The sequence below is a fragment of the Pan troglodytes genome, chromosome 5, assembly GCF_028858775.2.
Source record: "Pan troglodytes isolate AG18354 chromosome 5, NHGRI_mPanTro3-v2.0_pri, whole genome shotgun sequence".
Lineage (NCBI taxonomy): Eukaryota > Metazoa > Chordata > Mammalia > Primates > Hominidae > Pan > Pan troglodytes.
The window spans coordinates 53,382,808-53,406,394 of NC_072403.2; the positions used below are offsets into that span (position 1 = coordinate 53,382,808).

At 36.8% G+C, this 23,587-nt stretch overlaps 1 protein-coding gene across 2 annotated transcripts in view; it reads left to right on the forward strand.

The window, feature by feature from the left end:
• CD2AP (CD2 associated protein) overlaps positions 1–23,587 on the forward strand; it is a 142,217-nt gene that overhangs the window by 24,929 nt on the left and 93,701 nt on the right. For both annotated transcript variants that reach the window (XM_009451415.5, XM_527616.9), the window contains exon 2: positions 646–806. In XM_009451415.5, coding sequence (XP_009449690.1) covers positions 646–806 — 161 coding nt within the window. The remainder of the gene's footprint in view (positions 1–645; positions 807–23,587) is intronic.

Genomic DNA, 23,587 nt, shown 5'->3' on the forward strand with positions numbered 1-23,587 from the left:
TTACAGGCGCCCACCACCACGCCGGGCTAATTTTTGTATTTTTAGTAGAGACGGGGTTTCACCAAGTTGGCCAGGGTGGTCTCCATCTCTTGACCTCGTGATCTGCCTGCCTCGGCCTCCCAAAGTGCTGAGATTACAGATATGAGCCATTGCACCTGGCCTGAACTCCTGAGTTTAAGTGATCTGTCTGCCTCGGCCTCCCAAAGTGCTGGGATTATAGGAGTGAGACATTACGCCCTGCCATCATATTCTGTTGGTTAGAAGTCAATCACAGGTCACATTGGCAGTCAAAGAGAATTACATAAGGACATGAATACGAGGAAGTGGGGATCATGGAGACCACCTCAGAGTCTGTCTGCTACAAAGGATATGCATGTGATTGTTAAGAGTGTCTGATGGCATGAATTATGCATTATTTTTCTTTTGAGGCTCCCACTTAATAGCTGTATTGTACTCTATATTAAGATATTCAAGAAATTTGCTGATGTAGCCAAATATTTAAAGTAATTGAAATCAGCCTTGCTGATGTCTTTGTGGTATTAAATATTATTGCTAAACAGATTCCTTAGTTTTAAGTTTATTAATATAGTTTACAGTATTTTGTGAATTAGATTTTAGACATTTCGTTTTTTCCCCCTTTTTTAGTTGACTATATTGTGGAGTATGACTATGATGCTGTACATGATGATGAATTAACTATTCGAGTTGGAGAAATCATCAGGAATGTGAAAAAGCTACAGGAGGAAGGATGGCTAGAAGGAGAACTAAATGGGAGAAGAGGAATGTTCCCTGACAATTTCGTTAAGGTAAGTATTTTCAGTTAAATTTCTAGCTCTTGCTTCATAGGATTTAATCTTTAAATGTTAAGAAATAGATATACTTTTAAAATTAAAATGTTTTAGATAAATGTTTTCTTTGTAACATTTAAGAAAATAGAGTCCAAGTACCTCTATAATGGATATCATTGTTGCTCTGTGTCCTGCTGGATAGTAATCCTCTATGTATGTGTTTGTGTATATATGCTTGTATATGGTTGTGTGTATCTACCTGATTACTGATTGTTTTAAAATAAATAATAGTTTTCATTTGGGTGGCATTTAGTAATTTATAAAGCAGGCTTGCTGTATATATTCTCATTTGAACCTACAGTATACTTGTGAAATAGTTATGACAGATAGTAGCCCCATTTTAAATATCTTGATATTTAGATTGAGAGGTTAAGTGATTTTGTCCACTGTTGGTTAGCTAAGACAACAGACTTTGAACTGAAGTCTGGAACAGTTGCCTCACTGGTCTTCTCATTATATTTTGTTGCTTTTCCAACAACAAAATGCATTTGGTCATACTTTTTGTGTTTCAGCATTATAGCAGTTATCTGCCAAACTGTCTTCTTCAACTACTACCAAACATTCCTTTTTTAGTAAGTATTCTAGTCGCTTCTGCCAGAAAACAATCTTTAGGGCTCTTATCAATTACAAACTTATAAAATTCTCAGTAGTTTAGAGAAGAAGAAAAAAAGTAAAGCATATCTGTGTATTTACACATCAGTTATAATTGTCTTGTTTTCTATGTATTAGTTTTCTTACATCCAGCTTCATTCCCTGGACTCATTAGATTATGAGCTCTTCTAGGAAGGTTAGAGTATGTATCTCATTTGCTTGTTCAGCTTGGACAGTAGTTGTTAGCAGAATACCTGCACAGAATGGAGGTAATATTTATTTCTTGAATAAACTTGTGTTTATTTTAGTTGTGGTTTCACCTCCAAGTATGAAAACATACAGTTGTCTCAGTATCCAGGAAACACCGTGGATACCAAAATATGCAGATGCTCAGATCTGTTATATAAAATGGCATAGTATTTGCATATAACCTATGCACATTCTCCCATATACTTTAAATAGTCTCTAGGTTAACTTATAATACCTAATAAAGTGTAAATGTTATGTAAATAATTGTTATGCAGTATCACAATTGGTGAGTCTGCAGTTGTGGAGCCTGCGGATGTGGAGGGCCGACTGTATTTTATTCTGCTACAGGGGTACCTTGGAGATACTGCAGGTTCAGTTCCAGACCACCACAATAGAGCAAATGTCATAGTAGAGCAGATATCTCAATAAAGTGAGTCACATGAATGTTTTGATTTCTCAGTGATGTAAAAGTTATGTTTACATTATACTGTATTAAGAGTGCAATAGCATTATATTAAAAAAAGCAATGTGGATACATTAATTTTAAAATATTGGTAAAAATTGCTAACGATCATCTGAGCCTTCAGTGAGTCACCATCTTTTTGCTGGTGGAGGATTTTGCCTTGCTGTTGATGACTGTTGACTTAGTGGTTGCTGAAGGCTGGGGTGGCTGTGGCAGTTTCTAAGATGAGACAACAATGAAGTTTGTTGCATCAATTTGCTCATTTAGGGAAAGATTTCCCTGTAGCATGTGAGCTGTTTGATAGCATTGTACTCACAGTAGATCTTTCAAAATTGTAGTCAGTTGTTTCAAACCCTCCTTCTGCTTTGTCAACTAAGTTTATGTAATATTTTGAATCCTTCATTGTCATTTCAACAATACTCACCGTGTCTTCACCAGGAGTAGATTCCAGCTCAAGAAGCCACTTTCTTTGCTCCTCCATAGGAAGCAACTCCTCATCTGTCCATGTTTTATCACAAGGTTGCAATAATTCAGTCACATCTTTATGCTTCACTTCTAATTCTAGTTCTCTATTTTCACCACATCTACCATTAACTTCCCCCACTTAGTCTTGAACCCTTCAAAGTCATCCTTTAGGGTTGTGATCTGTTTCTTCCAGACTCCCATTAATGTTGATATTTTTAGCTCCTCTCATGAATCACAGATGTTATTAATGGCTTCTAGAATGGTGACTCTAGAAACCTTTCCGGAAGGTTTTCAATTTACTTTGCCCAGATTGAGCAGAAGAATCACTATCTATGGCAGCGATAGCCTTACGAAATGTGGGCTGGAATTTAGTGGGGCGATCTTGGCTCACTGCAACCTCTGCCTCCCAGGTTCAAGCAATTCTCCTCGCCTCCCCAGTTCAAGCGATTCTCCTTGCCTCCCCTCGGATTACAGGCTCCCACCACCACGCCCAGCTAATTGTTTGTATTTTCAGTAGAGATGGGCTTTCACTATGTTGGCCAGACTGGTCTCAAACTCCTGACCTTGTGATCTGCCCGCCTTGGCCTCAGAAAATGCAGGGATTACAGGTGTGAGCCACCGCGCCTGGCCAAACTGTATTTCTTAAATAAGAATACTTGAAAGTTGAAATACTCCTTGATCAGTGGGCTGCAAAATTGATATTATGTTAGCAGGCATGAAAACAACATTCATCTTCTTGTACATTTCCAACAGAGCTCTTGGGTGATCAGATGCATCATCAATATGCATTAGTATTTTCAAAAGAATCTTTCTGCAGTAGGTCTCAACAGTGGGCTTAAATTACTCAATAAACCATGCTGTAAATAGATGTGCTGTCATCTAGGCTTTGGTTTTCCATTTATAGAGCATAGGCAGAATAGTTTTAGCATAATTCTTAAGGACCCTAGGATTCTCAGAATGGTGAATATGCAATGACTTCCACTTAAATTACCAGCTGCATTAGCCCCTAGCAAGAGAGTGAGCCTGTCCGTTGAAGGCTTGAAGCTAGGCTTTGACTTCTTTCTACTTATGAAAGTCCTAGGTGGTACCTTTTTCCAATAGAAGGTTTCATCTCCATTGAAAATCTGTTTAGCGTAGCCATCTTCATTAGTGATCTTAGCTAGATCTTCTGGTTAACTTGTTGCAGCTTCTCTGTCAGCACTAGCTGCTTCATCTTGCACTATTATGTTATAGAAATGGCTTCTTTCCTTGAACCTCATGAGCCAACCTCTGCTAGCTTCAAACTTTTCTTCTGCAACTTCCTGACCTCTCTGTATTCAGTGAGTTGAAGAGAATTAGGGGCTTGCTCTAGATGAGGCTTTAGCTTAAGGAAAAGTTGTGGCTGGTTTGATCTTCTAATGACTCAAACTTTTTTTTTTTTTTTTTTTTTTTTTTTTTTGGGACGGAGTCTTGCTCTGTTGCCCAGGGTGGAGTGCAATGGCATGATTTTGGCTCACTGCACCCTCTGCCTCCCAGGTTCAAGTGATTCTCCTGCCCAGTCTCCTGAGTAGCTGGGATTACAGGGGCCCGCCACCACGCCCAGCTAATTTTTGTATTTGTAGTAGAGATAGGGTTTCACCATGTTGACCAAGCTGGTCTTGAACTCCTGACCTCAGGTGATCTTCTTGCCTCAGCCTCCCAAAGTGCTGGGATTACAGGTGTGAGCCTGGCCTCACACTTTCTTCATATCAGCAATAAGACTGTTTTACTTTCTTATCATTCGTGTGTTCACTGGAGTAGCACTTTTCATTTCCTTCAAGACCTTTGTCTTTGTATTTGCAACTTGGCTGTTGGTGTAAGGGCCTATCTCAACTTTCAACATTACTTCCTCACTAAACTTGGTCATTTCTAGCTTTTGATTTAAGTCAGAGATGTGTGATTCTTCCTTTCACTTGAATACTAGAGGCTGTTGTAGGGTTATTAATTAGTCTGATTTCAGTATCATTGTGTCTCAGGGAATAGAGAGCCCTGAGGAGTGGGAAAGGGTAGGAAATGACCAGTTGGTGGAACAGTTAGAAGACACACAATATTTATTAAATTTGCTGTCTGACAAGGGCACAGTTTGAGATACCTCAAAACAATTAAAATGGTAACGTTAAAGATCACTAATCACAGATCACCATAACAGATATAATGAAGAAGTTTGAAATATTGCAAGAATGACAAAAATGTAATACAGAGACATAAAGGGAGCCCATGCTGTTGGAAAAATGGCATTGATGGGCTTGCTTGACACAGTGTTGCACAGACCTTCAATTTGTAAAAAAAAAAAAAAAAAATTCAATTATTTGTGATGTGCAGTGAAGCGAAGTACAGTAAAATGAGGTAGGCCTGTAACTGTTTTCAGAGGTGAAGTAACTACACTTTATATTTTATCTCTTGAAACAACAGAGAGAGGCTATAGTAGGGAATTGAATATTTAGAGCAAGGTCACTTTATTTTTTGTTTTATGAATTTACTTCTTTTTTTTGATCTATAATAGATTGTCATGCAGATACCATGGAAACTGAAGTCAGAATAACTGGATTTAAATGCAGTCAAGTTCCAGCTTTGCCCTTTGCTGGCAGTGTGGTATTAGACAAATCACATAATTTCCCTGTTTTCTCCACTTTAAAGTGGTATTTTGACGGACTACAGTAAGATGGGCTCTAATACATTTTTTTGGTAAAGAAAAATGGCTTTTTAGAGAATTTATTGCAGTTATAGAACACCGATTTCAAAAATAAGTTAAAAGTTAAATACAAAGCATTTATATAGTTCTCTTGAGTGTATGCTAGTGTATATTTCTACTGTTAGGAATGATTTATCATGGAACTCCATTTTGAAATACATTTTTCTTTCCTGTTTCAGTATAACTAATACTAGAAGTTAAATTTAATGAAATGCCTGCTAGCAGAGTATATAGTTTATGAGTATGGTAGGTAATAGAGAAAAGTTTAATCTGGGATTAAAAATTAACCACAGGTTACTAGATTATAGTCAGAGACAGCAGTATGAATTTATGTTTAGTTAAAACATGTACAGGTAGATACAGGAATGGTTTTGTATATATATATGTGTGTGTGTTTATATATGTGGGTTAGTGTGCATACACAAATATATGTATTCCTCAGCTCCTATTGCTGAGAGGGCCTAGAAGCAGTGATACCTCAGTAGCCGTGAGTACATCCAGTGCCCAGATCTTGATTTCCAAATACCATTCTCTAATAAAAGGAAGGGCTCCTTGGAAAAATGACTGATTCTGGTGTTTGGGGTAATGAAGATACAAGATAAGCCTGGAGCGTGTTGTGGTGGCAGAAAATTAAGTGGTTAAAAAAACAAAAGGTGGGCCTGTGTCAAAGGGACTTAGAACCCAACCTGAAGGAGCTCCCAATATCTAGAGCTGGAACAGTTTGAGCAGCACAATAATCTAGTATTTGATTTTTATGTAAAATACAGCATAAGTATACATGAGTCCATATTGTTATAAATAAATGGTTGAATAAATAAACGGGAGAAAGGATAAATTGAAACAAAAATTCCAAGTGATAATTCTAAATACTTATTTCCTTTTCCGCACACCCCCTCTTTCCTTTCCAAAAGCTTTCCTCAGGTGTGGAATAGACTAAAGGATAGATGGGGCCAGGCACGGTGGCTCATGCCTGTAATTGCAGCACTTTGGGAGGCCGAGGTGGGCAGATTACGAGGTCAAGAGATCGAGACCATCCTGGCCAACATGGTGAAACCCCATCTCTACTAAAAATACGAAAATTAGCTGGGATGGTGGCGTGTGCCTGTAGTCCCAGCTACTCAGGGAGCTGAGGTGGGAGAATTGCTTGAACCCGGGAGGTGGAGGTTGCAATGAGCTGAGATCGCGCCACTGCACCCCAGCCTGGTGACGGAGTGAGACTCTGTGTCTCAAAAAAAAAAAAAAAAAAAAAAAAAAAGGAATAGATGGACAGGGAAAAATAAATAGCAGCTTAGTAGCTTTTAATGGAGAAACTTTGCAAATACTGCCTTTACCAGGTGGTCCAGGTTAATGTCACCAGTGATAGGTTATGTTGATACCATGTATTCCCTTCACCTTTGTGGTATTCTTCCCCAAAGTCCATGATCCTGGCTGGGGAAAACCTCAGACAAACTAAATTGAGAGACATTCTACAAAATACCTGACCAGTACTCCTCAAAAATGTCAAGGTCATGAAAAACAAGGAAAGACTGAGAAATTGACATTGACCAGAAGAGGCAAAGGAGACATAATAACCAAATACATTTTGGTTTCCTGGATTGGATTCTGGAACAGAAAAAGGACATTAGTGGAAAAATTGATTAAATCCATATACAGTTAGTAGTTTAATAATAATGTACCAGTGTTAATTTCTCAGTTTTGAAGTGGAATGTGGTTATACACACTATTAACATTAGGCAAAACTGAATTAAGAGTGTGGGAACTTTCTACTTCCTTTGTAACTCTTGTACATCTTTTTATTCCAAAGCAAAACTTTTATTAAAAAAAAATTACCCATAGGTAATCAACAGCAATGGATAATACACAAATTAATAAGGTAGTTGGCTTTATCACTTCAGATGTGTATGTTAAAATTCAGGGGAAAGCTGTAATTTAAAATTCACTGTCCATTTGAAAATAAGCTTCCTATTGGGACATTAAGGTGCACGTTCATCCTGGCTAACACAGTGAAACCTCAACTCCACTAAAATACAAAAAATTGGCCGGGGGCAGTGGCTCACGCTTGTAATCCCAGCACTTTGGGAGGCCGAGGTGGGCGGATCACGAGGTCAGGAGATTGGGACCATCCTGGCTAACGCGGAGAAACCCCGTCTCTACTAAAAATACAAAAAATTAGCTGGGCGTAGTGGCGGGCGCCTGTAGTCCCAGCTACTTGGGAGGCTGAGGCAGGAGAATGGTGTGAAGCCGGGAGGCGGAGCTTGCAGTGAGCCGAGATCGCGCCACTGCACTCCAGCCTGGGCAACAGAGCGAGACTCCGTCTGAAAAAATATATATATATAAAATAAAATACAAAAAATTCGCCGGGAGTGGTGACATGCGCCTGTAGTCCCAGCCACCCAGGAGGCTGAGGCAGGGGAATCGCTCGAACGTGGGAGGCGGAGGTTGCAGTGAGCCGAGATCGCACCACTGCATTCCAGCCTGGGTTGCAGAACGAGACACAGTCTCAAAAAAAACAAACATAAAAAGGTGCATGTTATTTTGTAAATCTGTGAATATGGACTGTGGATGGTGGAACTAGGCTTCTTGTAAAAAACTCATGTCCCTGTTACTAATTCAGATAGCTATACTGAAGAACAATGATAGTCAAATTGGGCTGGAAGATGAATAGAAATGCTGAATCGTTTTTGTGGCTTATTATGAAAAACTTCAGACACCATAAGTTTGTTTTGTGACAAACTTATGCCCATTTCATTGTCCCTTTGCAGTGTGTTTGTCTTCCAGTTTTAAAAGTATTTTACAAAGGATATTGAACACAAGGATCTATGAACTTAATGTACAGAATATTATCATTTTGCCATCTTCCTTCAGTGTTACTTTTTAATAAAGAGAACATTACAGATGAGGTTGAGTTCTCATCACCTCCTTCTCATTTCTCTTCCTTTGCAGGACCACCTGTGTTCTTAAGTTGTATGTATCCTTTAGTCCATAGTTTTACACCTGTTTGCCTGTGCATAAACAAATAGTATTTTGTGTGATTTAGACACTTACATAATTGTTTCACATTGCACCTTTTCTTTATATTTAATGTGAGATTTCAACATGGATACATAATGTAGTTGCATCTGTTACAAATGGGTTTTATAACACTAGTTAGCTTATAGGTAATTAGTAGAGAGAAATGATGTCAGGACAATGAGAAAGTGTGTTAGTTTATTTTCTATGTAGGAAGAGCTGTAATAAAGATTGTAGGATTATGACTTCAGCAAGAAAATGGAAGCAGCTTGGAGTTCTTTCGAATCTGAATACCTTTTTTTTTTTTTTAAAGTAACCATCTGTATCTCTAAGGGTATCTTCCTCAAAGTTTACAGTTCTGGCATTGAGGGTTCTTAAATCCTGGTGCTCACCTTCACTGTCTCAGCATCCATAAGCCAACCAACATTCCCACTTAATTGTTTTTTGTTTTACATTTTTAATAGCTACTGAAGAATTCTTCAGTCATGACTGCTTGGGCAGTCTAAATTATTGCCTATCTATGTAGGTTCTAGTTATTATTTGTTTTCGTTTATGGTGTTGAGGTCCCAAACTGCATAGGTTTTTGCATAAATTGAGTGGTCTGCAAACTCTATTTTTTATATAGTCACTGGTATTTTTAGTGTTTGATTTTGAAGTTTTCACATAATAAGTGGTATTTTAGTGTTTTTTTTTCTCCCAGAATGCAAGGTGTTTAAGACTGCACATACAGTATTATAGGAGAGACACCTTTACTACTAGTTACTTTCTAATCTCTGCATAGTATTCCATTGTCCGGCTAAGTATTACATATTTTTTGGATATTTAGGACTGTTTTTCAATTTTTAGCTATTAAGAAATTTTTAGCTATTAGAACTTCAGTAAACATCTTTTTTGGGGTATGTGTACAGCTGAAGATTTGCTGACTCCTAGGGTGTACACATGTTCAACTATACTAGATGTTGTCTGATTTCTCTCTCAAGTAATTATACCAATTTAAAAACGTCTGATACCGTCAGACTTAAAAAAATTTTTTTTTTGTGGGGGCTAACCTTACAGATGTACAGTAGTATCCACCATGTTGTGGTGTTTCATTTTCATGATTACTAGTGAAGCTAGGCATCTTTTCATATTTCAGTTCCTTGTGTACAGCTTGTTCAGGATATTTCTTCTATTTTTCCTTTGAGTTCTTGTTCATATTCTAGTTAATTTCTAGTAGTTCTTAATGTATTTTAACCACTAGACTTCTGTCTTCCTTCTGCGTATGTGTGTTTTATTCCTCGTAAATGCTTTTTGTGACTTGTCTAAGTATAAACAACTTTACTATTAGCTGTAAAATTTTCATTTTTAGTATGTCATCAATCTTTTTTTGTGTTTAGTGTGATTAAATGTTTTTCACTTGGAAAGATATGAATAGTCTACTTCACTGATTTTTTTTTAGTCATTTCATTTTTATTTTGTAGCTACAAATCATAAACTATACCTCATTAATTTGTTATGTTTAAGAAGTAAGCTAAAACTGAGGAGAAACCAGGCTAACTTAGCAGATATTACTACATTCTTAACTTCAATGTTTTAGACTAAAGTAGAGAATAAAGATTTATTTGTAGGTGTAACTTTGATTCAGTATCAATGTCTTGGCTAGTTCATATTTGGCACTTGGTTGTTGGAGTTGCTACTTTGTAATTGAGATAAAACAAAATAAACACATTCCAGTAAACAAATGCTTAGTTGACTATGACATATTTTGGGGTGTGGTGAGAAGAATCTTTCCTACAATTTATTTTATTGGGGGAAATAACAGTGTAAAACAGGATAAATTGTAATGCCTTACATGACTGAATGGCAGACATGTGATAAGATGATAGGTGCTACAGAATCTTTGAAAAAATATCTTTCAGAAAGGGGATTAAAAGTAAAACTAGGCTGGGCGCAGTGGCTCACACCTGTAATCCCAGCCTTTTGGGAGGCCAAGGCAGGTGGATCACCTGAGGTCAGGAGTTGGTGACCAGCCTGGCCAACATGGTGAAACCCAGTCTCTACTAAAAATACAAAAATTAGCCAGGAGTGGTGGCACGCACCTGCAATCCCAGCTGCTCGGGAGGCTGAGGCAGGAGAATTGCTCGAACCCAGGAGGTGGAGGTTGCAGTGAGCCAAGATCACACCACTGCACTCCAGCCTGAGTGACAGAGTGAGAGTCCGTCTTAAAAAAAAAAAAAAAAAGTAACACTGAATTGGTTCTTAAGGTAGAAAGTTATAGGAGTACTGAGTGCATTGTAGATCTGGCAAAGGTATTAGATAATTTATGGTAAAAAGATAATTAGGCAGACTACTTTGGCTGAATGAAAGTTTTCATATGGGGGAGTAATGAGATTTAAGACTAAAAGCATGGGTTAAAGTAGGGGGTACAGTATATTTTGAAGATTGCTTAAAGATATTTAAAACTATTTAATAAATTAATCTGAATGAGAAGGAAGGGTTTTCCAGAAGATAGAGTTGGGGCTATAAAGTATAATAGAGATCAGAGCATTTTACATAAATAAGATGGATAGGAGTGAAGTTGAATAGAAAATGTCAGTTTATCCCCCTAGGTAGAATGGTTAAATATTGTTTTGTAAAACTTTTGTGTCAGGTGTTGTTGGGGGAGGTTCTGAGTGTGTGTCTTTAAGTGTGTTTATATGCGTATATATACTGGGATTGTTACAAAGGTTTTCCCCCTTTATTCTGAGGAAAATGGGAGACTTCAAAGAGAACAGTGAAAATGATCAGATTTGAATTTAAAAAATCAGAATACTGAGTTATGATTTACAGAATAAAATACACCCATTTTAAAGTGTATTTCTGTGAGTTTTGACAAATATACCTATGCAGCTATACCTATATACCTATGCAGCTAGCATAACATTAAGATACTAGAACATTCATTATCTGCAAAAGTTTGTGTTTTATTGCATTTGTGCCTTGCAGGCTAGTGGCAACCACTGATATGCTTTTTGTCACTCTAGATTAGTTTTTCTTTTATAATAATTTAGTATAATTAATAATGATTGGCTTTTTTGTGTCTGCTCTCCTTTGCTAAGAAGCATTCCATTTTATGTATACCACAGTGTTTATCCTCTTTTTACCTGTTGATGGATATTTAGATTGTTTTCAATTTCTGAATATCAGGGGTAAAGCTGTCATAAACATTGATATATGCCTCTTGGTGTGAACATATATTTTCATTTCTTTTGAGTAATACTTGGGAGTGGGATTGCTGGGGTATATAAGAAACTGCAAAACTATATTCTGAAGTGATTGTCCCATTTCACATTTCACATTTCCATCAGCAATGTATGAATGTTCTAGTTGATGTACATCTTTTTAAAAATCAACCACATGTCCCTTTTTGCAATAGTTGTGACAGGCTTTTCAGTTTTATTTAGATAGTGGGTCTCTTCAGTATTCCTGAAAAGAGTATGAATTCCCCAGGTAGCCTCTGTTGTGGTATTTTTTAGAAAGAGACACGGTAGTACTGTGGCATATCCCTCCCTACACTCCGCCTCTTGGTGTTCCAATTCAGTTGTTTTATTCTTATCTATTTGCCACTCATTTATTTATTCAGATATTTACTGAGGTTCCTTGTGCTAGGACTTTTTATAGGTGGCAAGAACACAACTGTGAATAACACAGATAACTTCACTCTTTTTTAATGAGTTCATATTCTAATGGTGGGGCAGACAAATATGCAAAAGAATAAATGAATAAGATAAAGTTAATTTTTGATAGCCATAAGCACTTTGAACAAAAATGCTTGGGGAGGTGGAAAATGACATTGATAAGTTGGGTGGTCTAGAATAACATCTCTGACAAGATTTGGCCAGTAAAACACAGGAGAATGCAGAGTAGATAAGGAATGAATTCCCTTTGAGAAGGATCCCTGAAATTAGACAAAGTAGGCTGCATGTGATGGTTTGGGTTTCTAGCTACTCTGCTAGAGCTACTTCAGGAAGAAGATAGTTTGGCATTGTGACAGGAGTACGGCCTTTGGAATCAGGATGTGTAGACCTCTGTTTGACTTCTTTTGATCACCGTGCCCTTGCCACTGTATCCACACAAGTACCTGTTGTGTGTTCTTTCTGAAGATGCTTCACCCTAGAGCATGAGTTTTTTCCTGTGTCAAAGCAGGGAACTCACCTGTTAGGATTGTTTGGTAGCAATTAGATTTTGTGTGTCTATTCCTTGTATGTAGATATATAGTGGAATTTATTATTTCATCCTGTTATCTTCTTGCTCAAGAACTGCCCATTCATATCTGAAAGGAGAAATTGGAGAAGAAAATCACCTAAATTATAAAATTAGTCAACAAATTTTTTTGAATACCTATAATATGGCAGGCACTGTTAAGTATTAACAATAAAATAGGGAAAAAGGCAGAACTTTTCAAATTGCCCTTTTAAAAGAAGTTAGTAGTTTTCAAGGAAGGAGAAAAATAAAGAGGAAAACAGTTAAAATGAGAAAATGTGGAACTAGCAGTTAGCTTGATTAGTCTATTTGCTTAAACTAGGTAGTAAAAAAGATTTTAGTGTGTTAGGATTTGAGTATAAGTTCTAACTTCTTAGGGCAAAACAAATTTTGTTAGGTCTTTTTTGTGGAACTAAAGTCTTGTGTTTAGAAAAATGACCTGTGGAAATGATCTTTTTTTTGTTGAGTCCTTTGGAATGGAAAAAAGGCAGTTCATTTTAGGTAAGGGGCTAAATTGACTATGGAAAGTTGTTTCGGTTACTGAGACTGGGGATAAAGCAGACATCTCTGGGGCCTCGTTATTAAAAACTGAAGATTGTGTTCAAGTCCTGGTAGAAGTATCAGTGGTAAAAATATTTATAACAGTCAATATTGGTTGAGGACCTTGGATCTAAATATAAGCTTTATTTTCCTAAAGAGGAAATCTATGCTGAAAAAAGTGAAATGAATTGTGCCAAAGTCCAGTGCCTCACTTGGTCTCTGTTGACAGTTGTCGGGAGGGGCTCCCCACTGTGTTTCCACTGATACCCGCCTTGGCTGGAGAGGCAGATGTACTTCATTAGTGCTGTCCATATGGCCTCCGCTGACAGCAGGGGGAAGGAAGGTGTGGTTTGTTTTCACCTAGTGTGGAGGGAAGTCCCGGCTGTATACTTGGCCTTTTCTGGTAACCATGCCGCTGGTGGGTGGTGGTTGGGGGCGAAAATGGGGTCTATGGTGGTGATTGGGGCGCCTTATTATAGCCTGATGAGGATGGAAGTCTAGGTTCCCTACTTGGTCATTGCTACCATGGGCAGGACTGGTGCTACAGTTTTTTTTTTTTTTTTTTGTCCCTGTGGTGTTTGACTGTGGCACAGTGGTTATTGTCTAAGAGCTCTCTGTCTTGCCAGTCTGCCTGTTTTCCTGGTCATTTGGCTAGGGCTAACACTAGTGGGCTTTTCTTGAGTTTTGTTTTCTTCTTTTCTGCTTGCATTGGCATTTCTATGTTGCAGACTTCTCCAGTACCTAGCCTGGGATATAGGCAAAAAGAATATTAGTGAACTCACTGCCATGTTGTTCCTCAGATTCTGAGGAACTCGCTCAGTTCCTGTCCCTGGCTGGTCTGCCTTCTTTTCAAAATTTAATTAAATATTTATTTTTTACATATGTAAGGTCCAGAGCTTTAAACTATATTTAGCAGGAAGAATAGGGAAACACCTACTCCATCTTTCTGTAAGGGAAAATCTAGATGGTGATGCTTGTAATGCACATCCATAACAGCTGCTTATGTTGCTCATAAGTAAGGTTTTTACTCAGTCTAAATACTCATAATTATAAAAGTTCTTTTCTATTAGAAATGGCATAGTAGGCCAGGCGTGGTGGCTCACACCTGTAATCCCAGCATTTTGGGAGGTCAAGGCGGGCAGATCACCTCAGGTCAGGAGTTTGAGACCAGCTTTGCCAACATGGTGAAACCCCGTCTCTACTAAATATACAAAAATTAGCTGGGCGTGGTGGCGGGCGCCTGTAATTCCAACTACTCGGGAGGCTGAGGCAGGAGAAGTGCTTGAACCCGGGAGGTGGAGGTTGCAGTGAGCCGAAATCGCACCACTGCCCTCCAGCCTGTGTTGCAGAGTGAGACTCCGTCTCAAAAAAGAAATGGCATAGTAATAGCTGTTTTTAAGCTGTTGTTATTAAGCTAGTGTTTGGAAAAGTTTAAATATTAGTTGCCATTAAAAAAGAAGAATAGATTTGCATTCAGCAAAAAGGTAATAAACGTAGTTGATACCCTTTAAGTTATGACTTGCTTCTGAAGGTTAAGATAACACATGAGATTTAAGATAACTCTCACGCCTGTAATCCCAGCACTTTGGGAGGCCAAGGCGGGCAGGTCACCTGAGTTCTGGAGTTCAAGACCAGCCTGACCAACATGGAGAAATCCTGTCTCTACTAAAAATACAAAATTAGCTGGGCTTGGTGGTGCATGCCTGTAATCCCAGCTACTTGGGAGGCTGAGGCAGGAGAATTGCTTGAACCTGGGAGGCGGAGGTTGCAGTGAGCCGAGATCACACCATTGCACTCTAGCCTGGGCAACAAGAGCGAAACTCTGCCTCAAAAAAAAAAAAAAAAAAAAAAGAAAGAAAGATAACCTAACAGAGCAAGTGACTAATTGGAGACATTGAATAATTATTGGTGGACTCTGTTCACTGCTGAGTTTCATATAAAAGGGTGCAGAGTCTGATCACCTGAGGAGGCTGGGGAGGAGCAGGTGAGGAGGAATACTTAGAAGGTGCCTTTGGTAGTGAATTTTACAAGCGCCAGAGCACAGAGAGTCATGGAAAAAGCAGAGAAATATCAGCGGAATGATATCAAAAGAGAAGGTTAACAAAGTATTTTTATTCGCTGTACTTAAAAGAGTGTTAGCAGGACAGTATTTGTTGATAAGGGGATTCAATCTGTGAACAGTGAAGCAGTTTGTTTTTGTGAGCTTTGTAGTGATCCTGGAGGTGGTACTACTTACTTTACAACCTGTTACTGTTATAATGTTTTTATTTTGCTGCTTTAAAAAATAAGTGGATATGTTAACAGATGTCTCAGGTGCTGGTAAGTGAACTGCTGTTACTTACATTTTTAAATGTAAAATGAAATTTTGATCCCTTTTGAAGAGTTTCTTGACCTTGATATAAAGTGTTCTAGACTTTTTGATATAGTCAGGAATAAGAAAACAAAAATTACCCAGTAAGTTTTTCAGGAAGCTGACAAATGAATAAAAATCACTCAGATGTTTTTTCTTGGTTTCAACCTAAATTTCTAGCAATTTTTTTCTCTTCGTTTAGAATACAGGTTTTTAAAAAATTAGTTTGAAAAATTATCTTTTATTTAAAAATGTTTATTTTCAGTTTATTTGCAGATTTCCATAGTAAATATAATGTAAATTATATTTACATTAAATGTTTAAATATAATTAAAATCTTTTTTAAAGCTACTTGAAAAATTAGCAATATGAAGAATAAGAGATGTATGTATATAGCTACTTTGGAAAGTCTCATTGATTTAAAAAATAATTCTTTTTTTAGAAGGATGCTGATTTAGTTTTTGACTGTTGTTATTCCAGTTTTCATAAGAATAAATAAGTAAAGGAAATGACAATTTGGTGTTATATGGTGTTTAGTTTTAAAAATCTTTTGCTTTATGAAACTGTTAGATCTTTTGGATGGATGTCAGTGATGTTTTCCAGTATTTATAGAAATGTATTGGCGACTTTAATAGAACAATTCAAGAGCTAGCTTTATAATAGTTCATATAGAGAATATTTTGATGTTTGATTTACTTTCATTAATTGGAGACAGATTAAGGGAGAAAACCTTGCAGATATTGGAATATTAAATGGAAGACAAGTTTACTGGCTAATTGGGAATTGTAATGAAAATGGTAGATGTTAATTACCTTGACTGTAGTAATCATTTCACTATCTACACATATGTCAAAAGATGTTGTATACCTTAAGTATATGCAATTTTTATTTAGATAAAAGAACAGATCTCCATTTCCACTTGTGTTGAATATGTTGCTTAAGCAAGAAATAAATCTTCATTGAAAATAAGTAAAAATAAAAAATAAAAAACGGTTTAAAGAATGCCAAAGTTGTGTATAGTTATTGATGATACATCATAGTATGTTTTCTGTTACTGTTAAAGCATTAACTATTTTACACACATATTAAGAGTAATTCATTCTGCGACTTGAGTTATTTTAGATAATACTATTCTGAATTTCACGTAGACTATATTCAGTGAGTTGGAGAAATACTTTATACAGGTAATACTAGAAAATATATATAAGGATTTACATTTGATAAAGTGTACTCGCATAGCATATGTGTCTTTTTCCAAATGCCCTATAACAATGTGACATAACACTGTTGTTTGTAGGTACACCAAATCTTTTATTTTATTTTAAATCACAGACATAGTATATGTCGAAACAAAAGTCAAAGCAATATAGAAGTATCCATTGTGGAAAGTACCTTTCTTTATAACCCTCCCTCAGCTTTCTTCCATGTTTAGAAATTTGGTAGATAGCTTTAAAGACTGTTTCCTAGAAAACAAATCTTTTAAATGCAATTATTTGTACCATTTCCCCCTTTTACATACTATTCTTCATACTGTAAATAGAAATTCAAGAAATTCAAGACATTATTATATATAAACCATGTTAATGTTTGCCTTGGACTTAATCTGGAAAGTTACATTCTCATTTTTTCCCTTTAGGAGTTAATACATTTTGTTTCGGCTAAGGTATTTCAGATTGGTCACTACTGTAGAAATAAGGTAAACCAGGTATCAGGAAAGTTGAGTGCCAGAGCTGGGCTTCTGGGATATCTCCTGCTCTAGCTCCTTGGACCCAGCACGACTTGCCTGCTGTGTCACTCTCATCTGTGGCCTCAAGGAGTCTAGCATCCTTGAGAAAGAATTTCCCACGTAAGCCTGATGTTTTTTCCGTTAGAAGAAATTGTAAACACATTAGCCCTCATTTTCTTGCAGTTCTTATTCTTAAACCCCTTCATCTAGGCCTGAAGGTGGAAATGACATTTTTTAGATGAACAAAACTATTAGGAAAAATGTGACCATTATAAAATATTGGGTTATTTTCAGTTTATTTCAATCATTGTGGTATGTCTGAAAGAATGAGTAAAGAGAAAAGTTCTTAAGTTTTTTTTTTCCACTGTACTTCACTTGGCTCTCATTTACATTCCTGGATAGAAAAAAGGAAAGGAGTAGGATGCCATTGACAGTGAATTTATATAACTTCCCCCACCCCATTTCTACTTTTGCCTTCTCTGAATACAGGAGGAATAGTTTAAATAGGAAGTTCCTTTGTCCAAAATGTGGAGAGCAATTGTGTAACAAAAAGCATAGTAGAGGAGAGAAGTTTAGAAACTTTCAAAGTAGTCCTGCTATATCTGTCATTTTTGTTTTCCTTGCCGATTTTGATCTATTGACACTTAGACGATACGTATTGATTTCATATTAAGGACATTTTTTCTTGTTGGTCATTTTTCTTTGAACTTAAGCGCTTTAGTGAATATCCAATTAATTTAATCACAATAGAAAGGAAAATCAAATGACTTTAAGTAGTTTTTCTTGGATATTCCTTATATATGATTACTTATATTAAAAAAAAACAAAAATACTTCAGGAGTATGGTAGGCCATTTTGTTAGGTTAAAATCTAAATCAATCATTTCTAGACTATTTTTTAAAATGTAAGCCTAAAATTAGAGCTAAAATAGTTGGCAGTATATACCAGATAAACATTTAATTCTTATTTTCCTTATTCTTTAGTAATACCACTTTTTCATGTTGTCTGATTATGCTTCTGTGAAGTAGGAGATACTAATTTTATATACTTCTGGAAATCCTGAATGTTAAATTAAAAATAAGTATATTCCTTAGATTTTAATTAGTTTAAGCAGAATTATTACTGTGTTTAGGAATTTGGTGACTAGGTAACCTGCCTGTTTCATTTGAGAAATGAAATGAAGTTCTTGACTTCTCACCTGGTTTTTATTATTCTTTGTGACCTTTGAGTCTATGGAATACAAGTAAGTTGCTTTCTATTTTCAAATCATGATAATGGCCACAGCCAGGATTAGATAGCCAGATTATTATATGGACATATTACAACATGAAGGAGTGGTTTGTGAATTTCGTTAATTATCTTTTTAGTTGTTTGTTTTGGTTAATACAAACAAAATTATGTATCTTTGATTACCTTAATAGATGAAGAGTAGATATACCCTTTTAGCTTCCCCCACCATTTGCGTATGTATTTCAGTTTTTATCCTCTTGTTGTACTACCTACTCTTTAGCTATGAAGCAAAACCAATCAGTATAGCACATTCTTATCTATATGGAGATTATCCATATTGTATTTTTTCTTGGCAAGTTTTGTATTGACATTACCTATTGTGCAGGTGGCTTCCCTCATTTGAAGTATGAAACTCAAGAGTTTTTCAGAGTTTGCTTTGACTATACATGATTGCTTTCCAAGTGAGGACTCTTTTTTACTACATCTCCTGAAGTTATTTTCCAAGTCAGGAAAGGAAGTGATGTTGGTAGGAAATAAATACTGCAATGTTAATATGTATGCTATTTCCTGGCTCTTTTGGTAAAAGTGAATGAAGGGCAGAGGAAGGAATAAACACTGGAAGCCTTACTAATACCTTAGGTACTAGGTAAATTTTGCTATATTAGATAAAATTTGCTATTGAAATTGATAGCCAAAGAGTAGTCTGGTAGAGGCACTATGTTTCCAGAAACTAGGGAAAAGAGTAGATTGGTGAGAGTGTATGTGTGTGTTTCTAGTAGTAAGGGATTGTAGCTCGGAGGAGTTCCAGAGAAGAAGGTGGTGGACCTCACAGCAAACTTTACCTTATTTGTAATCTTGCCTAGAGCCTTGAGGTCTAAGCAAAATTGTACTTGTGGTAACATCTCAGTTGGCAGTATGTATTTGGAAGGCTGTAAACCTGAGTTTTTTCTATTCATTGTAGACTATAAGATTTTTTAAGTTGCTTTCCCCCTTTTATTTGTATCTTTTGTCTTCAGAAGATTTATTATATCTAATATTCTTAGATATGATTATGTCCCAGAGAAAATTGAAGGTTCCTAAAATGGTTCTAGATCTTGAGCAATGAATTCATATATCATGTTAACATTGTTTTACAGCAAATGAACACAGTGGAACCAGGATTTGTATACAGTTTGTCTGTCTCCTGAACCTGTCCTCTATCACATTTGGTCAGATTGGAGTTACTTTCAAGAGGAACAGGATTTGAATAGTAAGTCAAGTGCTTGGTCTCCTGTACTAGAAGCAACAGTAGCTCTCAGAAGTGTGAATTTTATTTTTTCAATGTAGGTAGCTTATGAGGCAGACAGGAGAATCCAAAATGAGCAAGTACTCTTTGGCATGTTGAGGTTGTAACTACTAGTCTTTTATGTATATTTTGTTTTTATTAGTATGAAAAATACTTAGTGCAGTCTGAAAACTGTGAGGTTGATGGGTGTTATTAATAGCAAATCAAAGTAATTTTCTTATGTGCATTACCAATAAAAACAGGGAAATATTTGTGTATCTTTCATGTTTTATACTTAGTAATTTTTCAAAATTCTCTACCCACTTAACTGTTTTCCCAAAATAAAAGACTTCCCCCCCTCCGATTGAAAAATATGTATTGTTCTTTTAAAAAAAGAAACAGTTTTTTTGAATAGTTACATGAAGAGGTCATGTTCATCAGAAATCCTACGTGTGGTAGGCATAAATGCCTGGAGAAGTCTGTGAAGGTGTGCTCCTACACTCAATGAAGAAGTATACCTGTTCTTGCTGCTCTTGGTCTCCCTTCCCACCTCCCATGGATCAACTGAAAGTATAATGTTGAGACAGGTATACAAAGAACTAGGCTGTAAATTTCTTATATCCAAGAGACCAAAGTGATTCCAATAGGAGCAAAGAGGCATTACAAGGAGATCAAGAATTTGGTGAAAGAAAGGGAAGGGAGAATTATAATGTGGAGAGTAAAAGGGAGTGTGAAAACAAGGTACACTTCTCTTTCAGTCCTTTCCTGAAGGAGGTAAGTTTCATATAAAGTAGATTCTTATTTCCTGTGGACACAGTGCACCATAGTGAATGAATTGATATGCTAGCTTGAAGAGGCTGCCCAGTAGAAGAAAAAGATAGCATCTGGTATGTGGTGATTTGGTATGGGACATGGAAGTAACTATGTTGTCAGCTGTGCCAGGAAGCTGCTTGGAGTACGTTGAGTGATACCTGCAGATTAGTTGTTTGTCCCCAACCAGGGAAAGTACTAGATACTGCTTGTGCCAGTGGCCCTGCCCTGGATTTCATTATTTTTGAAAGTGACAAGGTTTAGTTTTCTACCCAGAGTTACATGGGAGTTCAGAGTCAAGAAAATTGGGTTCACTAGTAAAAATCAAGTCGTCGTCTTTACCTACATTTTTTAGTTCATACCTGTAAATATATATTTGTGTCATATTGTTGGCTAAGAAGCTTCTGGGTAGCATGTATTTTTAATAGAAACATGTTTTATATATGTGGTGTTGTAAAATTGGTTTGTTTTATTCAATAGTGTGATTCAGATATCATTTCTAATATAGATATATCATTCTTTAATGACTACAGTATTTTATCAAATGCATGTACTGTAGTTTATTTAAATAGTTCACAACTAATGGCTGTTTGAGCTTCTAATTTACTACTTCTTTTGGGGGATGAGAGAGAGTCTCTCTCTGTCACCCATGCTGGAGCGCAGTGGTGTGATCTTGGCTCACTGCAACCTCCGCCTCCTGGGTTCAAGTGATTCTCATACCTCATCCTCCCAAGGAGCTGGGGTTACAGGTGTGTGCCACCACACCTGGCTAATTTTTGTATTTTTAGTAGAGAGGTGGTTTTGCCATGTTCGCCAGGCTTGTCTTGAACTCCTGACCTCAAGTGATCTGCCAGCCTCAGCCTCCCAAAGTGCTGGGATTATAGGCATGAACCACTGCACCCAGCCAGTTCATTTATTATATACGGAACTTATATATTTGGTTGGGTTTATTTCTGGATTAGAGTGTTATACAACTGTCTCATGCTTTGCTGTTTTTACCAGTTGTAAATAGTAGTTTATTAAGTATGTTAGTGCCTACTTGGTGCTACTGTTTTAGGCAGTGGAAATACAATAAAACATAATCCCTTCTGTCCTGGAACATAACATTTTAGTGATGTACCTACTGATTTTTTAGTCACAAAAAGGGTCACAAGTTTAGAGGTAAGTCTCTTGATGGCAGAGGCAAAGGATGTTTCCCCTATCTTTTTTTGTGCCGGCATAGGGAATCTAGGAGAGATCACAGAGATTTTTTCGGGTCTTTTGCCCATTTAAAAAATCAGGCTGTTTGCTTTTTTATTGTTGACTTTTAATATTTCTTTGTATATCTCAAATGACAGTCTTAGGCATCTTTTGCAAATATTTTCTCCCATTATGTGGCTTATCTTCTCACTCTATTGATACATTTGCTTTCTTAGTGCATGGCAACATCTGAGCAGTTGCCCAAGTCAGGAACTTGGGCATCATCTTTGACTCTTTCTTCTTAGGTTGTATCTGCTGAATTATCTAGATTCTGCCTCTTGAATATTTTCTGACTCTTTCAGCGTTTCTCCCCTTTGTCACGATTATAACTTAGGGCACATTCTGCTCTCACCTGGTATATTTAACTCTAGTACTGCACCCCCCCCCCCCCCCCCCCCAACTTATTCCACTATGGCAGCATCTCATCTTCTGTTAGGTCCTCACATGAATTCATTTTGTTCAGTGTCGTTTTGTTGTAATGTTGATGAAAAAAATTGGTTCCTAGCTGGGGCCACTGTCTGTGGAGTTTGCATATTCTCATGTTTGCACGGGTTTTCTCTGGGTACTCCAGTTTCCTCCCACATCCCCAAGATGCGTACTTGAGGTTCATTGGTGTATCTACATCATTCCCAGTCTGAGTGTGCCTTGCGATGGAATGGTGTCCTGTCCAGGGATGGTTCCTACCTGGCACCCTGAACTGGTGGGGATAGGCTCTGGCCACTGGAAACCCTGAACTGGAATAGGTGCATAAATAGTTATCTTACTTGTTTTTATTAAATTTACTAAATGTATGTATAGCTCACATTTATTTCAGTGTTTATTATTAGAAGTGTTTTGATCTTTATAAGTTTGGTGATGTTTTTGTGATCCAGAGGTATGCCACAGGAATTTAACTCTTGTTTATGTCAACTAGCCTATGCTAAAATCAGTTTCCTTGTACATTGTTTTGCTTAAAGTCACAATTTCCAAGAAGTTATCAAAGACTTTAAGTGGGAATTTACTGTATTTCAGATTGCCTACCCAGACTCAGAGAGCTTTATATCAGCCGTCTGCTCGCCTTGCTATTCTTGAATTTTACCACCCTTATCATCTTTCCCTTCCTTCCATGCTCCAGGCAAATTTAGTGTTGTCTTCATTCCTCAGAAGCTCTGTGCTTCCCATTGCCTTCCGGCCTGCTCATATGCTATTCTTTCCTGTTAAGACACTCCTCCTATTGCCTTCTCTGTACCTTGCTAACTCTCATTTATTCTTTCTGTCTCAGTAGAGATGTCACTTTCTCTGAGAAGTCATCCCGATTTGCCTTAACACCACTGAATTTATGTTAGCTACACTTCCTGTGTTAGGCATTTGGTGTTTTCTATTTATAGCATTTATCATGAACATTTTTTTAAATGACCTTTATTGAAGTATAATTTATGTACAATAAATGGCATCCATTTAAAATGTAAAATTCAGTAAGTTTTTAAACAATTGTATACAACCATGAAACCTCTGGCACAATGAAGATGCAGAGGCTCTATGTGTTTATCAAGAACTCTTGTGCCATTTTACTGTCCATCTCTCTTTCTGTGATCCTACCCTGACAAAACCATTTATCTGCCTTTTAATCTATACATTAGTTTGTATTTTCTAAGATTTTTAATGTACCATATGTATTTTGTGTCTGGCTTCTTTCAATCAGAATTAGAAATTGATGGATTTTTTTGTGTATCAATAACTTCTTCATTTTTATTGCTGAGTAGTATTCCATTGTTTATTCATTTACTTGTTGATGGATGTTTGGATTGTTTTCAGTTTTTGGATATTTATTACACTGAATTTTAACTGCCTGGTTATTTTCTGTATTCTTTTGTAAAATGTACAGTACTGTGA